Source organism: Phoca vitulina, unplaced genomic scaffold (assembly GCF_004348235.1).
Source record: "Phoca vitulina isolate PV1807 unplaced genomic scaffold, GSC_HSeal_1.0 scaffold1, whole genome shotgun sequence".
Classification (NCBI taxonomy): Eukaryota; Metazoa; Chordata; class Mammalia; order Carnivora; family Phocidae; genus Phoca; species Phoca vitulina.
Window position 1 is genome coordinate 897,270 of NW_022589704.1, and position 19,376 is coordinate 916,645.

The 19,376-nt window shown below is 44.4% G+C and overlaps 1 protein-coding gene across 2 annotated transcripts in view; it reads right to left on the minus strand.

The window, feature by feature from the left end:
• Window positions 1–19,376, minus strand: part of SEPTIN2 (septin 2) — a 33,036-nt gene that overhangs the window by 4,821 nt on the left and 8,839 nt on the right. Inside the window, exons 4-11 of one of the 2 annotated variants that reach the window (XM_032430718.1) lie at window positions 10,445–10,531; window positions 8,999–9,122; window positions 7,982–8,116; window positions 7,721–7,838; window positions 4,229–4,330; window positions 3,691–3,836; window positions 2,089–2,172; window positions 600–657 (exon numbers count right to left, since the gene is read on the minus strand). In XM_032430718.1, the coding sequence (XP_032286609.1) occupies window positions 600–657; window positions 2,089–2,172; window positions 3,691–3,836; window positions 4,229–4,330; window positions 7,721–7,838; window positions 7,982–8,116; window positions 8,999–9,122; window positions 10,445–10,531 (854 nt within the window). Of the gene's footprint in view, window positions 1–599; window positions 658–2,085; window positions 2,173–3,690; window positions 3,837–4,228; window positions 4,331–7,720; window positions 7,839–7,981; window positions 8,117–8,998; window positions 9,123–10,444; window positions 10,532–19,376 lie in introns of both variants that reach the window. The other variant, XM_032430639.1, reaches the window with a different exon arrangement.

The following is a 19,376-nucleotide window of genomic DNA, read 5'->3' on the forward strand; positions in this document are numbered from 1 at the left end:
GTGTGTTTTACAGGGCCTCCCTGTGCTTTCCATCCCCCATCTTCAGAGCAAGCGTCGGAACTATTTCAGCAAGCTCTCCCCTAGAAGAACGTCACAAACCAAACCACTCTGAAGGAATGGCATTCAGTTTAGAGAAAACTGTGATCTTTGCAATGAGCATCCTGCCTAAAGTCATGTGTCCATTTAAATTTTGAAAACTGTTTTCAGTAGAGTTTCCTGGTTTCTTCTCCATCAGTCCTGCATAGTTCTTCTTAAATTGTTAATGGGTATAAATGGCAGTTTCCTTCTTTATATTTTCCAACTTGTCTATACGTATTGTCTACGTATGGGAAAGCTACTGAATTTTGAGTACTTTACTAAATTACTAAATTCACTAAGCGTCAGGGACTAAAATCACTAAATTTGCACTATTCCCAAGTTTTTCCCACTAAATGGCTACTGGAGATCAACTGATAACACATGTAAAGCAATATCCATACTACACAGAGATGTACACACAATAAAATAGATTATGTGTAATATATTCCTTCTTAAAAAAATAAGGAAGAAAAACTGTAATGATCTGTGGAGGTACACCAACAATATCCTCCTCGACCTACCTCTGCTTCCTTCTCCAACAGGATCTGGTCTTTATTCATGTCCTCGTTTTCCACTTTTCTAAGAGTTGAAAGAAATTACAAATTTAGTTGATTATTTCTGATGACAAATTGCCAAAGTAAAATTTCACTTTACATTTCTGAGAAAAGTATTTAAAATTACCTGTTTATCACTTTTCTGACTAACATGAATGAATAATGAAATGAATAAGAAAGATGAAAAAAACACAGCACGAGATGGTGAATTTTAGAAACTTCTCTAACTCCAAGTGGGGGTGGGACACTCTGGTCTTCACTTACTCGAGGAGTAGGTGCTGCCATCAGGAGGATGGACAGGTCTTAATGGACACAGACTGTGACAAGGACACTTGAACAAGGAGCAGGGCTCAAGCATACAGGCCGAGGGGGCTGGCGGGGGAGGCCCACTGAGCGGTGAGGACACAGCTCTTCACAAGTGCACACTTGGCTTCCTCATCGACCTCTAAAACCTTACTTAGTATCTGCTCCCCAGGTAAGTAACACAAAAAAGCAAACTTTAACATACACCCTGTATATATACACAAATCCACCAGATTTCAAAAATGTGAATTTTTTAATAAACTACAACACAGCCACCCCGCCTTATCTGCGGGTTCAGTGACCCGCACTCAGCTGTGGTCCAGAGGCACATGATCCTCAAGAGCCGTCAGGTCGGCGGTAGCCCAGCGCTGCATCCCAGCGCCTCCGTCCCTCCCCACAGGGGCATCCTCACAGGAAGAGGGGTGAGTACAGGGCAAGAAGAGATTCTGAGAGACACACAGACCACATGCACGTAACTCTGATTGTAGTATATGGCTGTAACGGTTTCATTTTATTGCTGTTGTTGTTAACCCCTCACCTGTCCCCGGATTAGAAATTAAACCTATCACAGGTTATGTACAGGAAACAGGGGTGTGTGCATAAAGTTCCGCACGCTCCTCAGTTCCAGGCACCCACACCCACTGGGGTAGATCAGGAGTGTGGGAGCAACTGCTGTACAGAAAATTCTTATTATAAATGATGTGGATCACTTGATACCTAAGCTAAGCAGAAATGTGGTGCAAGCAGACATAAATCAGGTCACAAAACACAGATCTCAAATAAAATCTACTGCGATGGTGAAAGAGGAAAGGGGAGGGCGCTGTGTGCATTTTTGAGGAGTGGAGCTGCCTTTCTTAATGGCAGGTAAGTTATGTCCTCATTTATAGACAGAGTGATGCTCTTAAGACCAGTCTCTGGCCCTTCCACTTAAAGCTGTTCTTTGCGTGCAGATGGTTCAAGTTACTTTTGACAGGTTACAAAAAGCAAGCTACAATGCCATTAGCAACAAACACCTGGTAATGGTTTCTTAGTAGGAAACCAAATCATGTTGCTTAGAGTCAGGAAGGCCCAGCAGGACAGGTAGAAGGGGGGACAGTGTAGCTCTGTGATACAATGTGGACAGAGGGGGACAGCATGAGGTGGGGGCAACAACCTGCCGCCTCTTTTGAGCCTCTCGGAACGGAAGTTTTCATAGTGAAGGTCCTGGGTCACCTCCTGGAGATCCTGCATGTGGGTGCTGAAAGACAGAAGGGCACAGCAAGGCCAGCTGCGTGTGGGAGCCGACCGACCGCAGGGAAAAGCACCATCGGTCGTTTGAGCTACTTGTTACTTGCTGAACTGTACACAAAGTTGCTGGAGTTTGGGATACAGGGCTGAAGCTGTGGAGGTTTCTCTCGTCTGCCCCACAACAAACAAGCAGAAGTACACCCACAGAGCCGGGGAAGAGAGCCTTCCACGGGCCTCTCCTACTGCCACTGACAAGCTCTGCAGGAGACCACCACCACTGCACAGAGCTACAGATTTTAGCGGATCCTTTTAGGTAAGCAAGTCTGAAACAGAACATACTGCTCTAAAAGAATGTATGGAAAACATGTAATTCAATTATTCCTCACTTCTCAAGTTTAGAGAGTTGATTAGTTTAAGGTATGGAAAAAACCATACAACTAAGTATTACTATTTTGAATAAACTAGAAATAGGACTTTGACTCTTCTAATCATCTCAGAAAACATCCATAATTTTCTTGGCTCAGCTTTTTCAAACACTTAAGCAGTCAAGAATGAATAAAGATAACGCATTCCTGTCTGCACAGAATGCAGGGGACCAGACGGAGTGCTGGCATGCTCTCCCTCACTCGAGAGAAACACAGCTCACAGGGAGGCTCCGTCTGCAGCCTCCACCAGAGCCGCGCGGCCGTAAGGACCCGTCCTGAGCTTCCCACGTGGTGACTGAATTACGTCTGATGAAGCTTGGTTGTTTTAATCAATTTTTAGTTACTCAAAACTTGCCTAGATCCTCCACTCTCTGATGGAGTTAAGGGTCTTCGATTTTAAGAAATTTTTTTTTTTTTTTTTTAAAGATTTTATTTATTTATTTGATAGAGTGAGAGGGAACAGTAGAGAGAGAGGGAGAAGCAGGTTCCCTGCCAAGCAGGGAGCCCGATGCGGGGCTCGATCCCAGGACCCTGGGATCATGACCTGAGCCAAAGGCAGACGCTTAACCATCTGAGCCACCCAGGCGCCCCAAGGGTCTTCGATTTTAGCAGCACTCTTTGTTCTAGCCTCCTGATTCAAGAACAACAACTGCTGTCACTAACTGTGAACTTTCTTTTTAGAGGGAAAACTTCTGCTTTTGTAGTCAGGCCTGCGGCAGGGGCTAAGAATGCACTGAAGAACCTCAGCGCTGCCCGGGGTGGACCTGGAGTGGTAGCGTGTTTCAGCCGAGAGTGGAGAAGCCACCGTGCAGCCAGCCTGAGCATCTGCTCCCAGAGCATGAGGCGTCCCACGTCTGCTGCGGCCATTCCACAGTGTACACCTGGTCTACTTTCAGCATCAAGAGAGCTGGGAGACTAGGGAGGAGGGTGTGCTAAGCACTCGGCCTCGAGAGGGACAGGCCGGTTCCGGAGCCTGAGTCCCAGAGCGCCCCCAGGGAGGGCCTTGCACAACAGGCTGCGGGGGCCCCCCCTGCACACCCCGCGGTCTAAAAGCTCCGCTCCCTGTGCCAGGCATTGCCCACAGGGGTGCACGGGGGTCTTACATGAGCATCGTCCGCAGCTTCAGAAAGTCGTTGTGCTCCGGGTTCTCCACCTCCACAACGCCCCATGGGTAGAGGCGGCCTCTGACCTTCTTGCCCTTGGCTTCAATCAACTGATTGGATCCAACCACAGAGAACGGGATACTGGCCTAGAAAGACACACACGAGGTGGAGAGGCTCCACACAGGAAACCCCAACTTTCACTGTGAACATAAGAACACAGGCACAGACTGAGCACACTCCTGCTTACTACGTGCTTCCTTGGCCAACTAATGGTATAAAACATTTTACTCAGAAGTGGCATGTATTTTCCACATGGGAAAAATTATATGAAACAAATTAAACCCATAGTAAGGTTTCTAAACCTAGGTGACAGCTATGTCAAAATATATTTAAAGTAAAAATATTATTGTAACTGAATCTACCGGACAATCTGTCAAAGGCCAGCCTTCCAGGATGTGGCCCTTTGTCAACTCCTTCCATGGCGCTGATGACCGGGAACAGGAGTGACTTGTGTTGGGCACCTGGAGAGCGCGCTTACCTTGAGAAGTCTAGTCTGCTCTTTAAAGTCCTCATCTTCATCAGATTCTGCATCAGGTAAGTGATAGATTTTGATGCTATGTTCTTCAATTTCATCCAGAATCTGAAAGAATGACAAACCAGGAGCAATTTTACCAAACCACATGACATTTCAATCAAATCTAACTATTAAAAATATATCAGAATTATCTGTCAATACATAATTAAACTGATTAGTGATTTTCAAATAATTTTATAAACTGTTGGAGCAGTATTTATGCTTGCCTTTTGCGCGGTCCTCTGTCCAGAGTAAATAATAATGCCCCAGCTTTGGCATATAGAGCAGCAGGGCCGCACAGCAGCTAAGAGGAAGTCACACACCACAGCCAGCCCCCGGAGCCACACATGCCCCAGGAGCGGCACGGCCAGGCGCTGCGGGCAACAGAAGAGCCCAGGTGTGTCGCCCGAGGGGGGCGAACCGGAGTGAGGGGCACGTGGGGGAATAATCTTGTTTAAGGCTCTGAAGAGAGGACACCCAGGGTATGTTTCGGGAATAATAAGAAATCCAGGATGGCTGGGAAGTAAGCCTTCCAGTTGGGTTAAGCCAGAGGGACAAGTAGAGAGTTGCCTGAATGCCAGGCTGGGCTCTGGATTTTATTCAAGAGGCAACAAGCAGGAGAATCACACACTCCACCAACCAGGTTGCAGAGTGGCCTAGAGGGGACAGAACGCCCTCTGTGCCGGGCACTCCAGCAGGTATAGGCGGGCTAGAGCGCCACTTACTCTCCTGTGGGGTCCTGGGCTGCAAGGGCCAAGCACATACGCCAAGTCGGCAGAAATGTCCCTACTTTAAACCCTAATCTGGTAATCTGGTAATGGATGTTCTTAATGGGAACCCTCAGGCCTTTATGATCAAAGACCTCGAATTTGACACACTGTCTGCACTAATTGAGGATTCAGGAAGAGGTCTTTCTCCCTCTTCGCAATGTCCTTTCAGTGTCCTCATTCCTAGTGGAGGCAGAGTAACTATCTCACCGGTGGGAGAAGTTAGGCAGGAAGCACGAACCTGCTGCATCTCTTCCCCTTTCCTGCCTGCCCATTATCCATCCCTGCTGGCCCCATCAGGACGGTGCTTACACTGAGGATGAGAATCGAGTTGAGAAATATGTAATAAATAGGCTATTTTGAATTGGAAAAGAGGAAAAAGAAAGTGGTGAATCAACAACAATCACACATTTCTCTGGGCAACTGCACCAGAGGTGGGCTCAGGTACAGAGCCAGGGAAGCTGGGAGGCAAGCTCAGGAGCAGGGGAAGAAGAGACTCTTGTTTACACACAGAAGTCACATGAAAAAGATTATCAGAAGGGAAAAGCAGAAGCCACAGGAGGTATGATATGATCAAAACAATATTAACCAATGCCGACATTCAGGGGTTAGGAAGACAGGTGATAAAACAGGCAGTAAGACAAGTCTTCTGAAAGCACAGCAAACCCTGCTGCTGAGGCCCAAGGCTGGTGGAGGGCTCGCTGGCCAAGCCCGAGACAGGACAACTGCTGCTGGCCGACGGGGAGCCAGAGTTCGAGATAAAGGAAAGGTTAGGAAACGACACCTGAAAGTGGAAGACTAAAGCAGGTCTGCCAGAGGTTCTTCTAGATCAGAGAGTGGGGGATACCAGGAGGTGGAAGGGAGAAACCAGATCAAGAGAAGGATTAGGAAGGCCCAAGATGAAAGCGCTAAGGGCAAAACGGGATTTCACTTCATCTCAGATTTTGAAATCGAGCCCTAGTGTTCTGGACACAGGATTAGAGATGGGTGGACACAACATTCTAACTCTGACCCCGCTTCCCTACCTTTCTGGAATCCAGCGTAACATTCTTTATTAGAAAAGCTGGAGTTCCCTTAAGTGGGCGTTACTAAAATACGTACCGTTAAGCATAAACGTCCCAAACCTTTTAGTGGCTCTCCCAAAGGCCCGGATATTTCCTAAAAGACTGGCAAGCACTGAGACAACAGAGAAAAAGGCTGACAAACATGTATGCATGGTAGAAATGAAAAACTCTGCCGTGACAGAAGACATCAAGAAAAACGTGAAAACACAAAAATCAAAACTAGGTCTAAAAACATGGAAACCAGAAAACACTTCCCGTTTCTCAGATGGGAGACACTTTAGAAAAACTGGTGACATCCAGGACGGTTCCAGGGGTGGCAAAAAGCAGAGCAAGCTCACACTGCTTTGGGAATATAAGGTGTTACAAACTTGTTTTGAAGGAAATTCAAACTTGAAACGCCCATCTTTCAACACTTAAAACGCCCATCAGTTTCCCGTCTAAGAATCTGACTTGAACAGTTCTGAGAAGGCAGACATGTGCCCACTCTGCGCCAGGTACTGTTCTAGACTCCTGGAAGACACAAGGGAGCTAAGCAAAGATCCCTGATGCCAGGAATTAAGGGGTGGCAGTGCGAGGACCAAAAAACACACTGAAGAAATATTTTGTGTGTGTTGGGAGTGTACCTAGCTGAGTGTGTGTGTGTGTGTTGTTCTGAGCTGTATAAGGGTTCGGGGGAGTGTTTTCTGTGTGTGCTGGGAATTCTTAGAAAGTCAAATGGCAGAATAATATACGTATGCTATGGTCCCATCCTATAAAAACAAAAACATAAACAGACTATGCTCTGGAAGGGTAAGTATGTAACTGTTACAACAACTCCTTTTATGGATAATTAAAAGAACTTTTGGGGTGCCTGGGTAGCTTAGTCTGTTAAGTGTCAGACTCTTGGTTTTGGCCCGGGTCATGGTCTCAAGGTTGTGGGATCGAGCCCCGCTTTGGGTTCCACACTGGGTGTGGGGCCTGCTTGGCATTCTCTCTCTCCCTCCCTCTGTCCCCACCCACACCCCTGCTCACGTCCTCTCTCTCAAAAAAACAAAGAAAGAACTTTTATTTGTAGAATTTAGCATATGAGCTTAGACTTTCTTAATAAGCATACAAATACAAACAGGCATTTAATTAAAAAATATATACCAAAGAGTCCACAAAGAGGCTTTTCAGATAACAGGAAAAGGCACCAGAGTCCAACAACCAGCACAGGGCTGCTGGGAGGAGAGGGGTACATGGGCTGGCAGATGGACAACTGCAAGGCAACCTCTTAATGGCCAAAACAGAGGCCCTTTAAACAGTCACAATACCAGACGGTGACAATTAAAACCTATTCCTAAACGGATTGTTTGCAGTAAAACGTTTAGATAAACTTAACAGAACTTCATAGAGAGGATCACACTTCCACACTCCTATCACTCACCTAGCACATGGCGTCCCTTCTATTCACTGAGGGCGTTTTCATGTACGGTGAATTACAAAGAATAAGAACTTGACAACAGTTAGAATATTAAAAGTCTACAAGTGTTAGGTGTTCCTTAAAAACTATCAGACTCCTCCCACCTGCTCCCCCATATCTCAGGCACACGTCCACTCTTTCCCAGGCGCCTGGCCCTCAGCTACCCTGAGTAAAAAACACATACCCTTTTCTTCAAGCGTTCCCGTTCCTTCAGGGTGAGGGTGTCGGCTTTGGCAATGACAGGCACAATGTTCACCTTATTGTGTATCGCTTTCATAAATGCGACGTCTAAAGGCTTAAGTCTGAAGGGAATGAAACACACATTTCTGTTCTCTCAAAATTATCTCACTTCTTGTATGAAAATATGCAACTTGGGGGAAGCTGTCAACCCAGCAAGTAGAAAGGAAATTCTAAGGACTTGGTTTCTATGGTGGGGTCCACTTACCCATGTCCAAAGGGTGAGATGAAGTAGAAGCAGCAGTGCACCCTGTTGTCGATGATGTGCCGCCTGTTCAAACCACTCTCGTCATGCAGGTACCGTTCAAACTGCTCGTCGATGTAGGCAATGATGGTCTTAAAACTGAGAAACATAAGTATTGGTAGCAGTGGGATACAAAAGGCAGGCACTCCCTAACTTTAAAGACAAAACAAGTTTTTTTCTTCCCTGCCCCTCTACCAAATATAATTTGATAACTCAGTTATAAGATGGGACTGGAAAACAGACTCCTACATTTGGCAAGACGGAGGTTTCTGGAAAGTGTGCCAAGCACAATTTCCCTCAAGTGCTGTGGGGGTGGGTGTCAAAGGCCTGAACAGAACCGTTGAAAGCACCTGAGGTGACTGAGCAGACAGAGGGCTGCCAGCTCTCACAAGGACTGTGCGCAGAGGACGGGGCAGTGTGTGAAAATGTAAACCACTGCTGCACGATGCAGAGCAAGGCAGGGCAGGGAGAGACTCCCGAGGAAGGAAGGAGGTGGGAGAGCCTCCCCCTGCTTCCCTTGCCTCACCCTTCCTCCTCAGGTGCTGGCAAGCTGGGGCTTTACACCCCACGAGACTGGAGCCCACCACTTCTACCATGGATGCAGCCCTCGCCACAGGGCATGGGGACGCAGTGCTCTTCTACCTGCAGCTGTCTGTATCTGTGCTAACGAGGCCAAGGATCGAGTCTCTAAGAGGAAGGTCTACGTCACAATCTTCTCCACTGGCCAGGGTTCATTCAGATCCAGGGGTTTCATTTATACTAGCAGTTGATGAATGCTTGGCTGTTACAGAAAAAATACTCATTCTTCGTGAAATTCCTCATTTAAAATGTTATAATCAGTGCACTTTAAAGTGTTTCACCGTTTTATTATACACAGCTACCTCAAACCCAATCATCACTCTAACACTCTAACACTGTAAATGTGAATACATTCAAATAACCGTAAGCACTTCTGGGGCTGTGCGTCCCCGAGGGGCGTACCAATCCCTGCAGTTGATGGCGTCCCCATAGCCAGGTGTGTCCACCACTGTCAGGCGCAGCTTGACCCCTCGCTCCTCAATCTCCACAGTTGAAGCCTCAATCTGGACAGTTCTTTCAATTTTCTCTAGAAAAGAAACAAACTTAATGAGAAAATGTACTTAAAAATTAACCCAGTTTTCGGGGGGGAGGAGCAAGATGGTGGAGGAGTAGGAGACCTAAATTTCGTCTGGTCCCAGGAATTCAGCTGGATAGGGATCAAACCATTCTGAACACCTACGAACTCAACAGGAGATTGAAGAAAAGAATAGCAGCAACTCTCTGAACAGAAAAGTGACCACTTTCTGGAAGCTTCATTGAAACTGAAAACTCACAGGATAGTATCAATAGCAGACTGGAGCGAGGGGAAGACAGATTTGGTGAAGTAAAGATGTATCTACTTAAAAAACTGAAGCCAAATAAAAAAGATTTAAAAAACAGAGAAAAGAGTAATACATGTGTGGAATAGAGTTTAAAACTAAAGATATAGTTTCCGATTCTGTAATGAAAACTGGAATGCCAATCTTCTGCTAACAATCAACTGTAATGAACTTTGGTGTGGAACCTCCCTTATGTTACATTTTATTTAAAGAAAAAAAAATAGCATCACTTCAGAAATTTGAGAAGCCTACACATCCCCTAACCTTAATGACATTTTACTTGACTGTCTGTGAAAAACAAAAGTTTCATAAATTAAAAAAAAAAAAATTAACCAGTTTTCAAAGAGAAGAGATGACCTGTTAGTTTCTAATTAATAAATGACTTAGAACTTCATTACCCCTCTTTGGAGGAAGGTTTTCAGAGGTAACACAAGGACCATGTAAAAATGATCCCTGAGTTGGCAAGGAAACCGGGCAGCTAAAGTAAAACAGCAGCTCGGGATGGTTAAAATGCCAATATTGAAAATTATGACTTCTGTTGCTGAGGCAAAGAGAACAATTTATGAATTTGTTTAAATACTGAATTCAGAGATATTTATGAGAGGGCTCTATGTCCCAGGTGTGGCAGCCCAAGTCCTAGGCACTGTGTGCTAACCCACAACGCTCCCACAATATGCAAGGAGAGTACACACCTATTCCCACAGTTGTCAGCTACTTAGAGAACTCTTTTCATGAGAAAACATTTTCCCTTGACCCTCCCATTAAACATATAATCTAGGCAGAAACTGTTTCTTATACTTCTACAGTAAAAGAACACCAACTCGGGAGAGGATGGACCTGTGGACTCATGCTCAGTAAACAAACAAGATCCAAGGGCTTCAGGTGCTGCACCTTTCCCGACCGAAAGAACATTGTCCCTGTGTTTAAAGCAGAACAAAACCACAAGGCTGAGGCAAAAATATCTATTATGTGCTCTCAGCCGCTTTCATGTAGAGAACTACACTTACAGTAGTAGAGGGGCTTTTTGTACCTGCAGCTCCAGGTATGATTCTTTCTGGGTAGAGATCAGTCAGGAACAGGCTGTTTATGAGAGTTGATTTTCCTAGCCCCGATTCACCTTTAAGTGAAAATGAAAACACTGTCACGACATGATCCCGTATGACATGGGTAACCTACTGCATTTACATGGCACTGGGTTAAGTACCTCACACACATCTTCGTCTGCACTCCATTTGAATCCACTACCACTTTGGTGCGACTCTCCCCATTTCATTGATGGGGAAATGGGTGCCTTTGCTTGGAAAGCTATCCAGAGCAGGGCCTTGATTTGAATCCAGGTCTGTGAGTCTCCAGAATCCCCACAAAGTAAGATCAGAAACACGCTCTTAGCTCTTCCAAATGTGTGGGATGGACTTTAGTGGTGGGTCTTTATTTTTTGATAAACAGAATGCAAAGTAGGTTTTCAGTTATGATTTTTGCTCATTGTCAAAGCTACCACATTTTCAGAAAACTGAACACATCTATCAAACAATGTCAACAGCACTCTGGCTTGCCAAGCCGTGGGAAACAGAAACAGAACAGATGCCCAAGGCTGCACTGTAGTCTGCAATCTCTCCCTCCTGTCACCAGGGCAGGAGCAGGCCACCTCTACCCCGTTCTTGCTTTCACACATCCCATGCCCCACCGCTGGCAAACGTCTCACGTCAGGCAACCTGCCCACTCACACTGCTGAGTGCGGTCTGACCAATAAAGACAACACATGCTCATTCGAGCAGGTAATGAATTAAAAATTCTTCCTCAACTACTATCATACTTGAATTCTGAATGTTTTGAATTCTGTAACATTTGTATTCTGAGTATTTGAAACTTAACTTCAAGGAAAATTCCAGATAGCAAAGTTAAATTTTACGTTCCAAGGAAGCACGTAGAGATTCCACCATCTCACTGCAGGCCGTCAACTACGGCCAAGTTCTGCACGGAGAAGTGCTTCTGAACTGAGTGCCTGACTGTCCCCTGGGCATCTCGGTCTGAACCTCCCTCTGCTCAGTCCTGTGCAGCATGTGCAAGGGGCACACATCTGTTTTAAAAATCATTATTTCTGGGAAAATGAAGAACGAGTGAATTTGAAATGTATAAACATACAAAATTAGGACTGTACTTTAATTAGATTGCAATTTTCATATGGAAAGGTCAAAAGGACAAAACCAGAATTACATGTTGAACATGTCCAATAAGAGCACATCAAATTATCCTTTTAATAAACTGCCTAGCAATGTCCTCTTAACGTTTTTATCACGTAATGAGGGAATTTTACCAGTAAGTGCTCAGAGCTTTTGTGTGCCTGGCACAGGTCCAGGCTCCAGGACAGAGCTAAATCCCTATTTCCATGTAGCCTGGCAGTACAGTGGGGGAGAGGACAAGTAAGCAAAGTCACTCTGTCACCGACAAAATGGTCACAGCTCTAGGTAATCAAGCTGCAAGGGACTGGGGCACAGAAGACCTCTCAGCCGAGGTGTCTTGAGTAGAGACAGCTTTTTTGAAAAAAAGCAGTTAATATTCCAATGGCTGATTCTAAATTATGAATCTTCATTTAAAGGGTAGAAATATCTTCACTTGGAATGGCTTTCAGGCAACATCTATAAATAATTAACTCATTAACTCAGAACATGATGCCACTTTTGGGCTGAATATCTTTGAGTGGCTAGCTCTGTGATTCCACGTTCATTAGCACCTCTGTCCCATGGGAGTTTCTCAGGTGCCTTTACACAGGGGACACAGGAACTCAAGTCCACCGCACAGAACACACCAGGCTCAGCAGCCTTATGTAGCAGTCCTGTATGAGTGGTGACAGCAAAGGCGGACTGGGATGGGAGGCACTCAGGGTTTACAAAATGGCTCATGTTTTTACCGATCAGGGAGAAATATACAGCATCAGGCACAAGGTGGCGCCACCATATGAAAAATATGTGTAGGTGACAAAGGTGAGCTACATTTTACAACAGTCTTCTGAAATCCCGTCAGGCAAATGGTCCCAGAAACTTCCGATTAAAACCTTAAAACCGAGGCTAAACTCCCGCACCCCCCAAACGCAGGCCAAGCCAGGAATACCAGTAAAAACAAAAACAAAAAAAAAACCCTCTCTAACCTGCGGGGCTGGTCCCCTTCACATTTACTTTTCAATTTTAACCAATACAACAAAGTGCTTTCTCAAAGAGTGCAACAGGGTCATTTCGGAGGGCCCCTGAAGGGCAGCATCCTAAGTGGTCCCCAGAGCTGAGAGCCACATGAGGAGGTGCCATTTCACAGGGAAAAGATGCTCAGGTAGGACCCACGCAGCTTGGAGTGGCCACCTTCCCATGTGCACATGCCCTTAGGAAGGAGTCCCCAGAACACGAGTTCGCATTTTCAAAACTTGTGAACCTACAGTGACGCCAGTATATTTTTGCTGGAAGGTCAGTTTTCATTTTCTTAGCTTACTTCCCAAGTTCTCAGAGTGTTCACTCTGTAACCCCCTCGTGAATTTGGTAATATTAACTAACCTATGGACTTTCTACCAGGTAACTTATTTTAGCAATAGGCTTCGTATTTTTAATCTCGCCTTTTTTGTGAACGGAGCCACCACCCACCCCACGTAATGGTGGGAGGCTGGAGACTTGATATACGCTATCACCAACTACGACCAGCTGACCAGACTTCAGCAGCATCAAGTTCCCTTACAAGCTACCTGCCTGCCACCTGGCTTCTGTCCTTGAGATCTTTAAAAAACGTATTTGTGATTTTAAAATTTCCTGCAGATTGCTGCCCAAACATTTCTAGTTTTTCTTTTTCTTTTTTAAGACTTTATTTATTTGAAGGGGGGGTGCAAGTTGGGGGAAGGGGAAGAGGCAAAGAATCTGAAGCAAACTCCACGCTGAGCGCGGAGCCTGATGCAGGGCTCGATCTCACAACCCTGAGATCACAACCTGAGCCGAAACCAAGAGTCTGACACTTAACTGACTGTACCACCCAGGTGCCCCAACATTTGTAGTTTTTCATTTGCATGTGATCGTTTTGTAAAATTTCTTATTTCCTTAGAAATAAGCCACAGTTTTTAAAAACAATACCTTTCTTCTTCAATAGTCTCTGACTTACACGTTAGGTACACTGGCCTTTTCCTGATACAGGTTTTCCCTCTACCGGAAAGTAGAGTGTTCCTAAGCCTAAATGGTGGAAAGCAAAAATGCAAATACCACTAATTGGTATGGAAGCATTTTTTGACATTCCTAGACCCCAAAAAATCATGCCTCAGGCTTTTGATAGCTTAGAATACATCTTAACAGATGTGCAAAATCAATCAAGGTGAAGTCCAGATGCTCGCACAGTTCAGAACTCTGGCAGCTGGACACGGAGACGCTGAGAGTGGGAAGGAGCTCTGAGGGCATGCTGCCTCCGTAACAGCTCACTGCAAAACCAATGCCGAGCTCTTTCACTTGTCTTTCAGTTAGTGAAAACAGGCACTACTGTAGGTCTTTCCTAAAAGACCTAACGTGAACTTGCAGAAAGCAAGGGATACCTGTATACCATTTTTCCTAAGCTGCTAACAGTTAGAGTTTAAAGTTGAGGGTTCTTGTGGTTAAGTTTCTAGCTGATATTTACTACCCATCTCATCCTTAATCCCCTACCTGCTTTATTTCAAACTCACTTTACTGAGGTGTAACTTACATACACCTCAGTTCAATAGTTCCCTATGCTCATTTAAACTGTGTTGATGGGTTAGTCTGACAAAGTACACACTCAGATAAACAAACTCCACCCAAGACAAAGAGGATCTCCATACCATGAGAGCTCCTTTGCGTAAGTCAGAGTCAGCTCTACCCGTCTGGCTTTACTGCATGCATACACCAAGCTGTTTTCTGTCCCTACAGGCTGGTTTGGGTTATTCTAGAACTTCATATACAAGGGGTCACACAGCTTGCCTTCTTGTGTCTGGCTGCTTTTGCTCGGCACAATTAGAGATGAACCCACATTGCTGCTCTATCAGTAGTCCATTCCTTTGTACTGCCTAGCAGTTCTCCCTTATATGGACCTATCACAATGTGCTGATCCACCCTCCTGCTAGACACCTGTATTACATCCAGTCTGGGCTACTGCAGGAGGAGTGGCTATGAACATCCTCAAACCTTCTCTGTGGACAGGCCATCATTGCTCCTGGGTGACTATGAAGGATGGGAACCGCCAAGTTACATGGTAAGCATGCAACTGCGAAGAAAGCACTAAACCGGTTTCCAAAGTGGTTGCATCACTTTTTATTCTCACCAGCCGTTAGGAGAGCTGCAGTTGTCCGTATCCTTGCTAACGCTTGGACTGCCAGACTTCGAAAATTTCAGCCATTCCAGGGAGTGTGTGGGGGCATCTTGTGGGTCAGTGTGCATTTCTTCCTGACGACCAAGGAGGATGCTGTGTGTCCTGGCCATTCAGTATCTCCTATGAAATGTCTGTTTCAATCCTGTGGCCGTTTTTGTAACTGGGGAGTGTGTCTTCTTCCTGAACGATACGAGCTTATGTTCTGGATACAAGTCCTATGTCGCATGTGGTGCTGTGAACGCTTTCTCAGTTTACAGCCTTTTTTGTCGGTATCTTTTGAAGAACGTAAATTTTTAACGAAGCACAGCTTACTTATTTTGTGATCCTAAGCAATCTGCTTACTCCATAGTCAAGAAAATTTTCTTCCCCATTTTCTTCTAGACTTCTTATAGCTGTACAGTTAGTGAACTGTGGTGTACAGCGTGAAGGAGGGGTTCACGGTCCCTGTCTGCCACATGACCACCTATTTGTTACAGCACTATCTGCAAAATGACCAACTTTTCCCCTTTGCATCACCTTGGCACCTTTGTCAAAAATCAGCTGACCAGGGCACCTGGATGGCTCAGTCAGTTAAGCGTCTGCCTTTGGCTCAGGCACGATCCTAGGGTCCTGAGATCGGGTCCCACATTGGGCTCCCTGCTCAGCAGGGAGTCTGCTTCTCCCTCTGACCCTCCCCCCGTCTCGTGCTCTCTCTGTAATAAATAAGTAAAATCTTAAAAAAATAAAAAAATAAATAAAAGTGTGTTGTGGTGTCTAAAGTCTAAAAAAAAAAAAAAAGAACCAGCTGACCATGTATATGTGGGTCTACTTTGGGCTGTTATTCTCTTCGGTAGATTTGAATGTCTACCCTTACCACACTTCGCAGTTCCAGTTGGTATGTCTCAAAATCAGATAGAAAAAATCCTCTACGTGGTTCTGTCTATTCTAGGCCCTCTGCACTTACGTTTACACTTCAGAATCAGATTGTTCATTTCTATTTTAAAAAAGCCTGGTGTGACTTTGACTGGCATTGTGCTGACTCTGGATCACTCTGGGGGCAGAAGGGCACCGTCCCGGGCACGCCCAGCACGCCGGCAGCTCTCACAGCTTACCTGGCCTTCTCTCTTTCAGCCAAGTCCCCACGTTGTCAGTAGGTCATGCACACATTCTGCTAAGTTACCCTCAGCACTGCGCATTTCTTATATTATGGTAAATGGCACCGTCTTTTGAAATGTTTTTTTTACTATTGTTTTTGATAGTCTTTTCAAGGTCATTTTAAAATTTTCTGTTGGTAATCTACAGAAATCAAGTTATTTTTGTATGCTGATCAGAACCTGCAATCTTGATAAAATTGACTTACTAGACCTAGTAGTTTTGGGATTCCTTAGAGTTTTTAACATACACAAGTCATTTCAGTTGTAATTAAGAATGTTTTATTTTCTTTCTTCATGAGAAAGAATAACACTAACTATAGGTTTTTAGTATATACCCTTAATCAAATTGAGAAAACTTCCTTTTACTTCTGGCTTACTAATTTAAAAAATCTTTAATGGTTTTGAATTGTTACGACTGCATGTTTTAGATGACATTTCCCCTTCAGAACCACAGGGACTGATCTTCCAATGTTAAACCACATGCTCCTGAGATAAACCCCATCTGTTAGGATATATAGTCAGCTTTGCCAAAACACGAGCCTTGAAGGGAGAATTTGTTCCAACACAACTGGTATGTTAGGGAACAATTTCAATGTAATACAAACTTTACATCTGTTTTTTTTTTTTTTTTAAAGATTTTTATTTATTTATTTGACAGAGAGAGACAGCGAGAGAGGGAACACAAGCAGGGGGAGTGGGAGAGGGAGAAGCAGGCTCCCTGTTGAGCAGGGAGCCCGATGCGGGGCTCAATCCCAGGACCCTGGGATCATGACCTGAGCCGAAGGCAGCCGCTTCACCCACTGAGCCACCCAGGCGCCCCAAACTTTACATCTGTTTATGTGTGATTTCACTGCTGACAAACTAGGTGAACACAGAAAACCGCACCCAATAGAATCAAGCCATGAAAGAATACTCTCAACTTGCTACCAGCTAGCAGCAACCTCAGTTCAACGGGTACTGTGGGCCACACCCCTCACCTCCTGGCACAGCTTCCCATCCATCTTCACACAGCCCTCCTTCCACCATTTCCTGACGCCCATTTTGACAAACTTCAGGGACTAGTCAACCCATAGTGCCTTTGGTGTATCGGATGGTATTTTAACCAATTAACATGCAAAAAACATTTTGATTGCGTTCCTCCCTCTCTTCCAAATGTGCCACTGAATCAGGTTTTGAGTCTTGTGCCCCTATTTTCTCCAGAAGCCTATGGTTTCAACTGCATAACATGGTGATTTTTAAGGAGCACATGTATATTGTACTATAGTAGAACTTCCTGTATTAATCAGCACTTTCATGTATTACTGGATTTGCCAAAACTTTATTGAGATGTTTGTGTCTATGCTCATGAAGAGTTAGTCTGTACTTTTCTCATTATTGATTGATTACAGGGTAATCCTGGCCTAATAAAATACTCTTGCCATGAAGAGTAGCTTTGGGGGGCGCCTGGGTGGCTCAGTCGGTTAAGCGTCTGCCTTCAGCTCAGGTCATGATCTCAGTGTCCTGGGATCGAGTCCCGCATCAGGCTCCGTGCTCAGTGGGGAGTCTGCTTCTCCCTCTTCCTCCGCTCCTGCCCCTTGCTAGTGCTCTGTCAAATAAATAAAATCTTAAAAAAAAGAATAGCTTCGGTGAATGTTCCACATGCACTTGAAAAGAATGTATAACCTTACAGTTTCTCAGCATAGTGCTCTCAATGCCAATTAGGTCATATTATTTGATAGTGTTATTTTAATATTCTACAACATTACTGATTTTCTGTTTCATAAATGCCTATGCAGAATGTTTAAAACCCACTCTTACAAATCTTTCTCCTGATTCTGCACCGTGCCTTATGGAGCTCTGTTATTAAGTGCACATACAGTTAAGATGTTGTTTTGAACTGTCCCCTGCATCTTTCTGATACATATTTCTTTATCTCTGGGAACATCCAGGTAGTAGACCTAAAGTCCACTCTGTCTGGTATTAATACAGCTGCTTCAGGTTTCTCTTGGTTGGGCTCTGTGTGAGGATTTTCCATTCCAGTCGTTCAGGCTCACCCTGCCTGCTTCTGACCTGTCACGGTCATGGCTGTGGCCCTTCTGCCAGGGTGCTGCCCTCTCCCTACCTGTCTCATCTCTTCTTTTTTTTCCTGCCTTTTTTTGGATTAAGCAGGCTTTTGTGTTCTATCTTATCAAACCTATTTGCTTTTAGTCAAACTCTTGTTTTACTTTTCCAGTGGCTGCGCCAGAGTTCACACCAGGCAATGTTAACTTAGCAGCCCTCCCTTATGGACTATTCCATCAGGTCAACGTATTACAGCAGCTCTTCGACACACCCTCCGTCCTTTGCTGCTCTGGTTCATCATACTCCAGTGTCATACATTACTAACTTCGTTTTAAAGGCAATTATCATCGAAAGAAATGAAAAACCACGAAGAGTGTTTTATATTTACCAACACGCTTACCCTTTCCAATGCTCTACCTTTTCTGTTAACCTGAAAAACCCCATTTAATAATCTTTCTTCTGGTGCAGGTCTGACAGTGATAAATTCTCAGTTTTTATCTAAAGATGTTTATATTTCAGGGCACCTGGGTGGCTCAGTTGTTAAACGTCTGCCTTCAGCTCAGGTCATGATCCCAGGGTCCTGGGATCAAGCCCTGCATCAGGCTCCCTGCTCAGCAGGAAGCCTGCTTCTCCCTCTCCTGCTCCCCCTGCTTGTGTTCCCTCTCTTGCTGTGTCTCTGTCAAATAAATAAATAAAATCTTTAAAAAAAAACAAGTTTTTGTATTTTATTTTTTTTTAAGTCTCCATCAGAATTCCAGGCTGATGGTTTTATTCTTTCAGTACTTTAAACTGTCATTTCCTATGGCGTATGCTATTTCTAAGTCAGTGGTCCTTCTTCCCTTCCATCCTCTGCATGCAATATGCTTATTTCCCACCACCCACTGCCTTCCTTCTAAGATTTTTCTGTTTATCACTGCTTTTCACCAACTGTGTATTGTGTGCCTTGGTGTGCTTTTCTTTATATTTATTCTACTTGGTGTCTGGATACTTTCTATTGGCCTTTTCTCTTCTGCGGTATATAATTTGCTGTTAGGTCTGTTAGAAAAATTTCCATCTCAAATACTGTAATTTTTTTTTTTTTTAATCTCTAGTTCTTTCTGTTCAGTTCTTTTTGGTTATCTTCCTTATTACGTTGATGTTCTCCTTTAGGTACCAGGAGCATATTTAAAATAATAAAAGTTCTTGTTCACCAATTCCATCATCTCTGTCATTTCTGGATCTGTTTCTATTGCCTGATTTCTCTCCTGGTTATATGCTACATTGTTTTGTTTCTTTGCATAAACAATAACTTTTTATTGGATGCTAGCAATTTTAAATGTTACACTGTAAACTGATTTTGACATCCTTCCTTAATGAATGATGGCTTTTATCCTGACAAGTAGCTTATTTGTCAATCAGCTTGATCCGTCAAGGCTTGTTTATAACTTTGTTAGGGAAGGTGGAGAC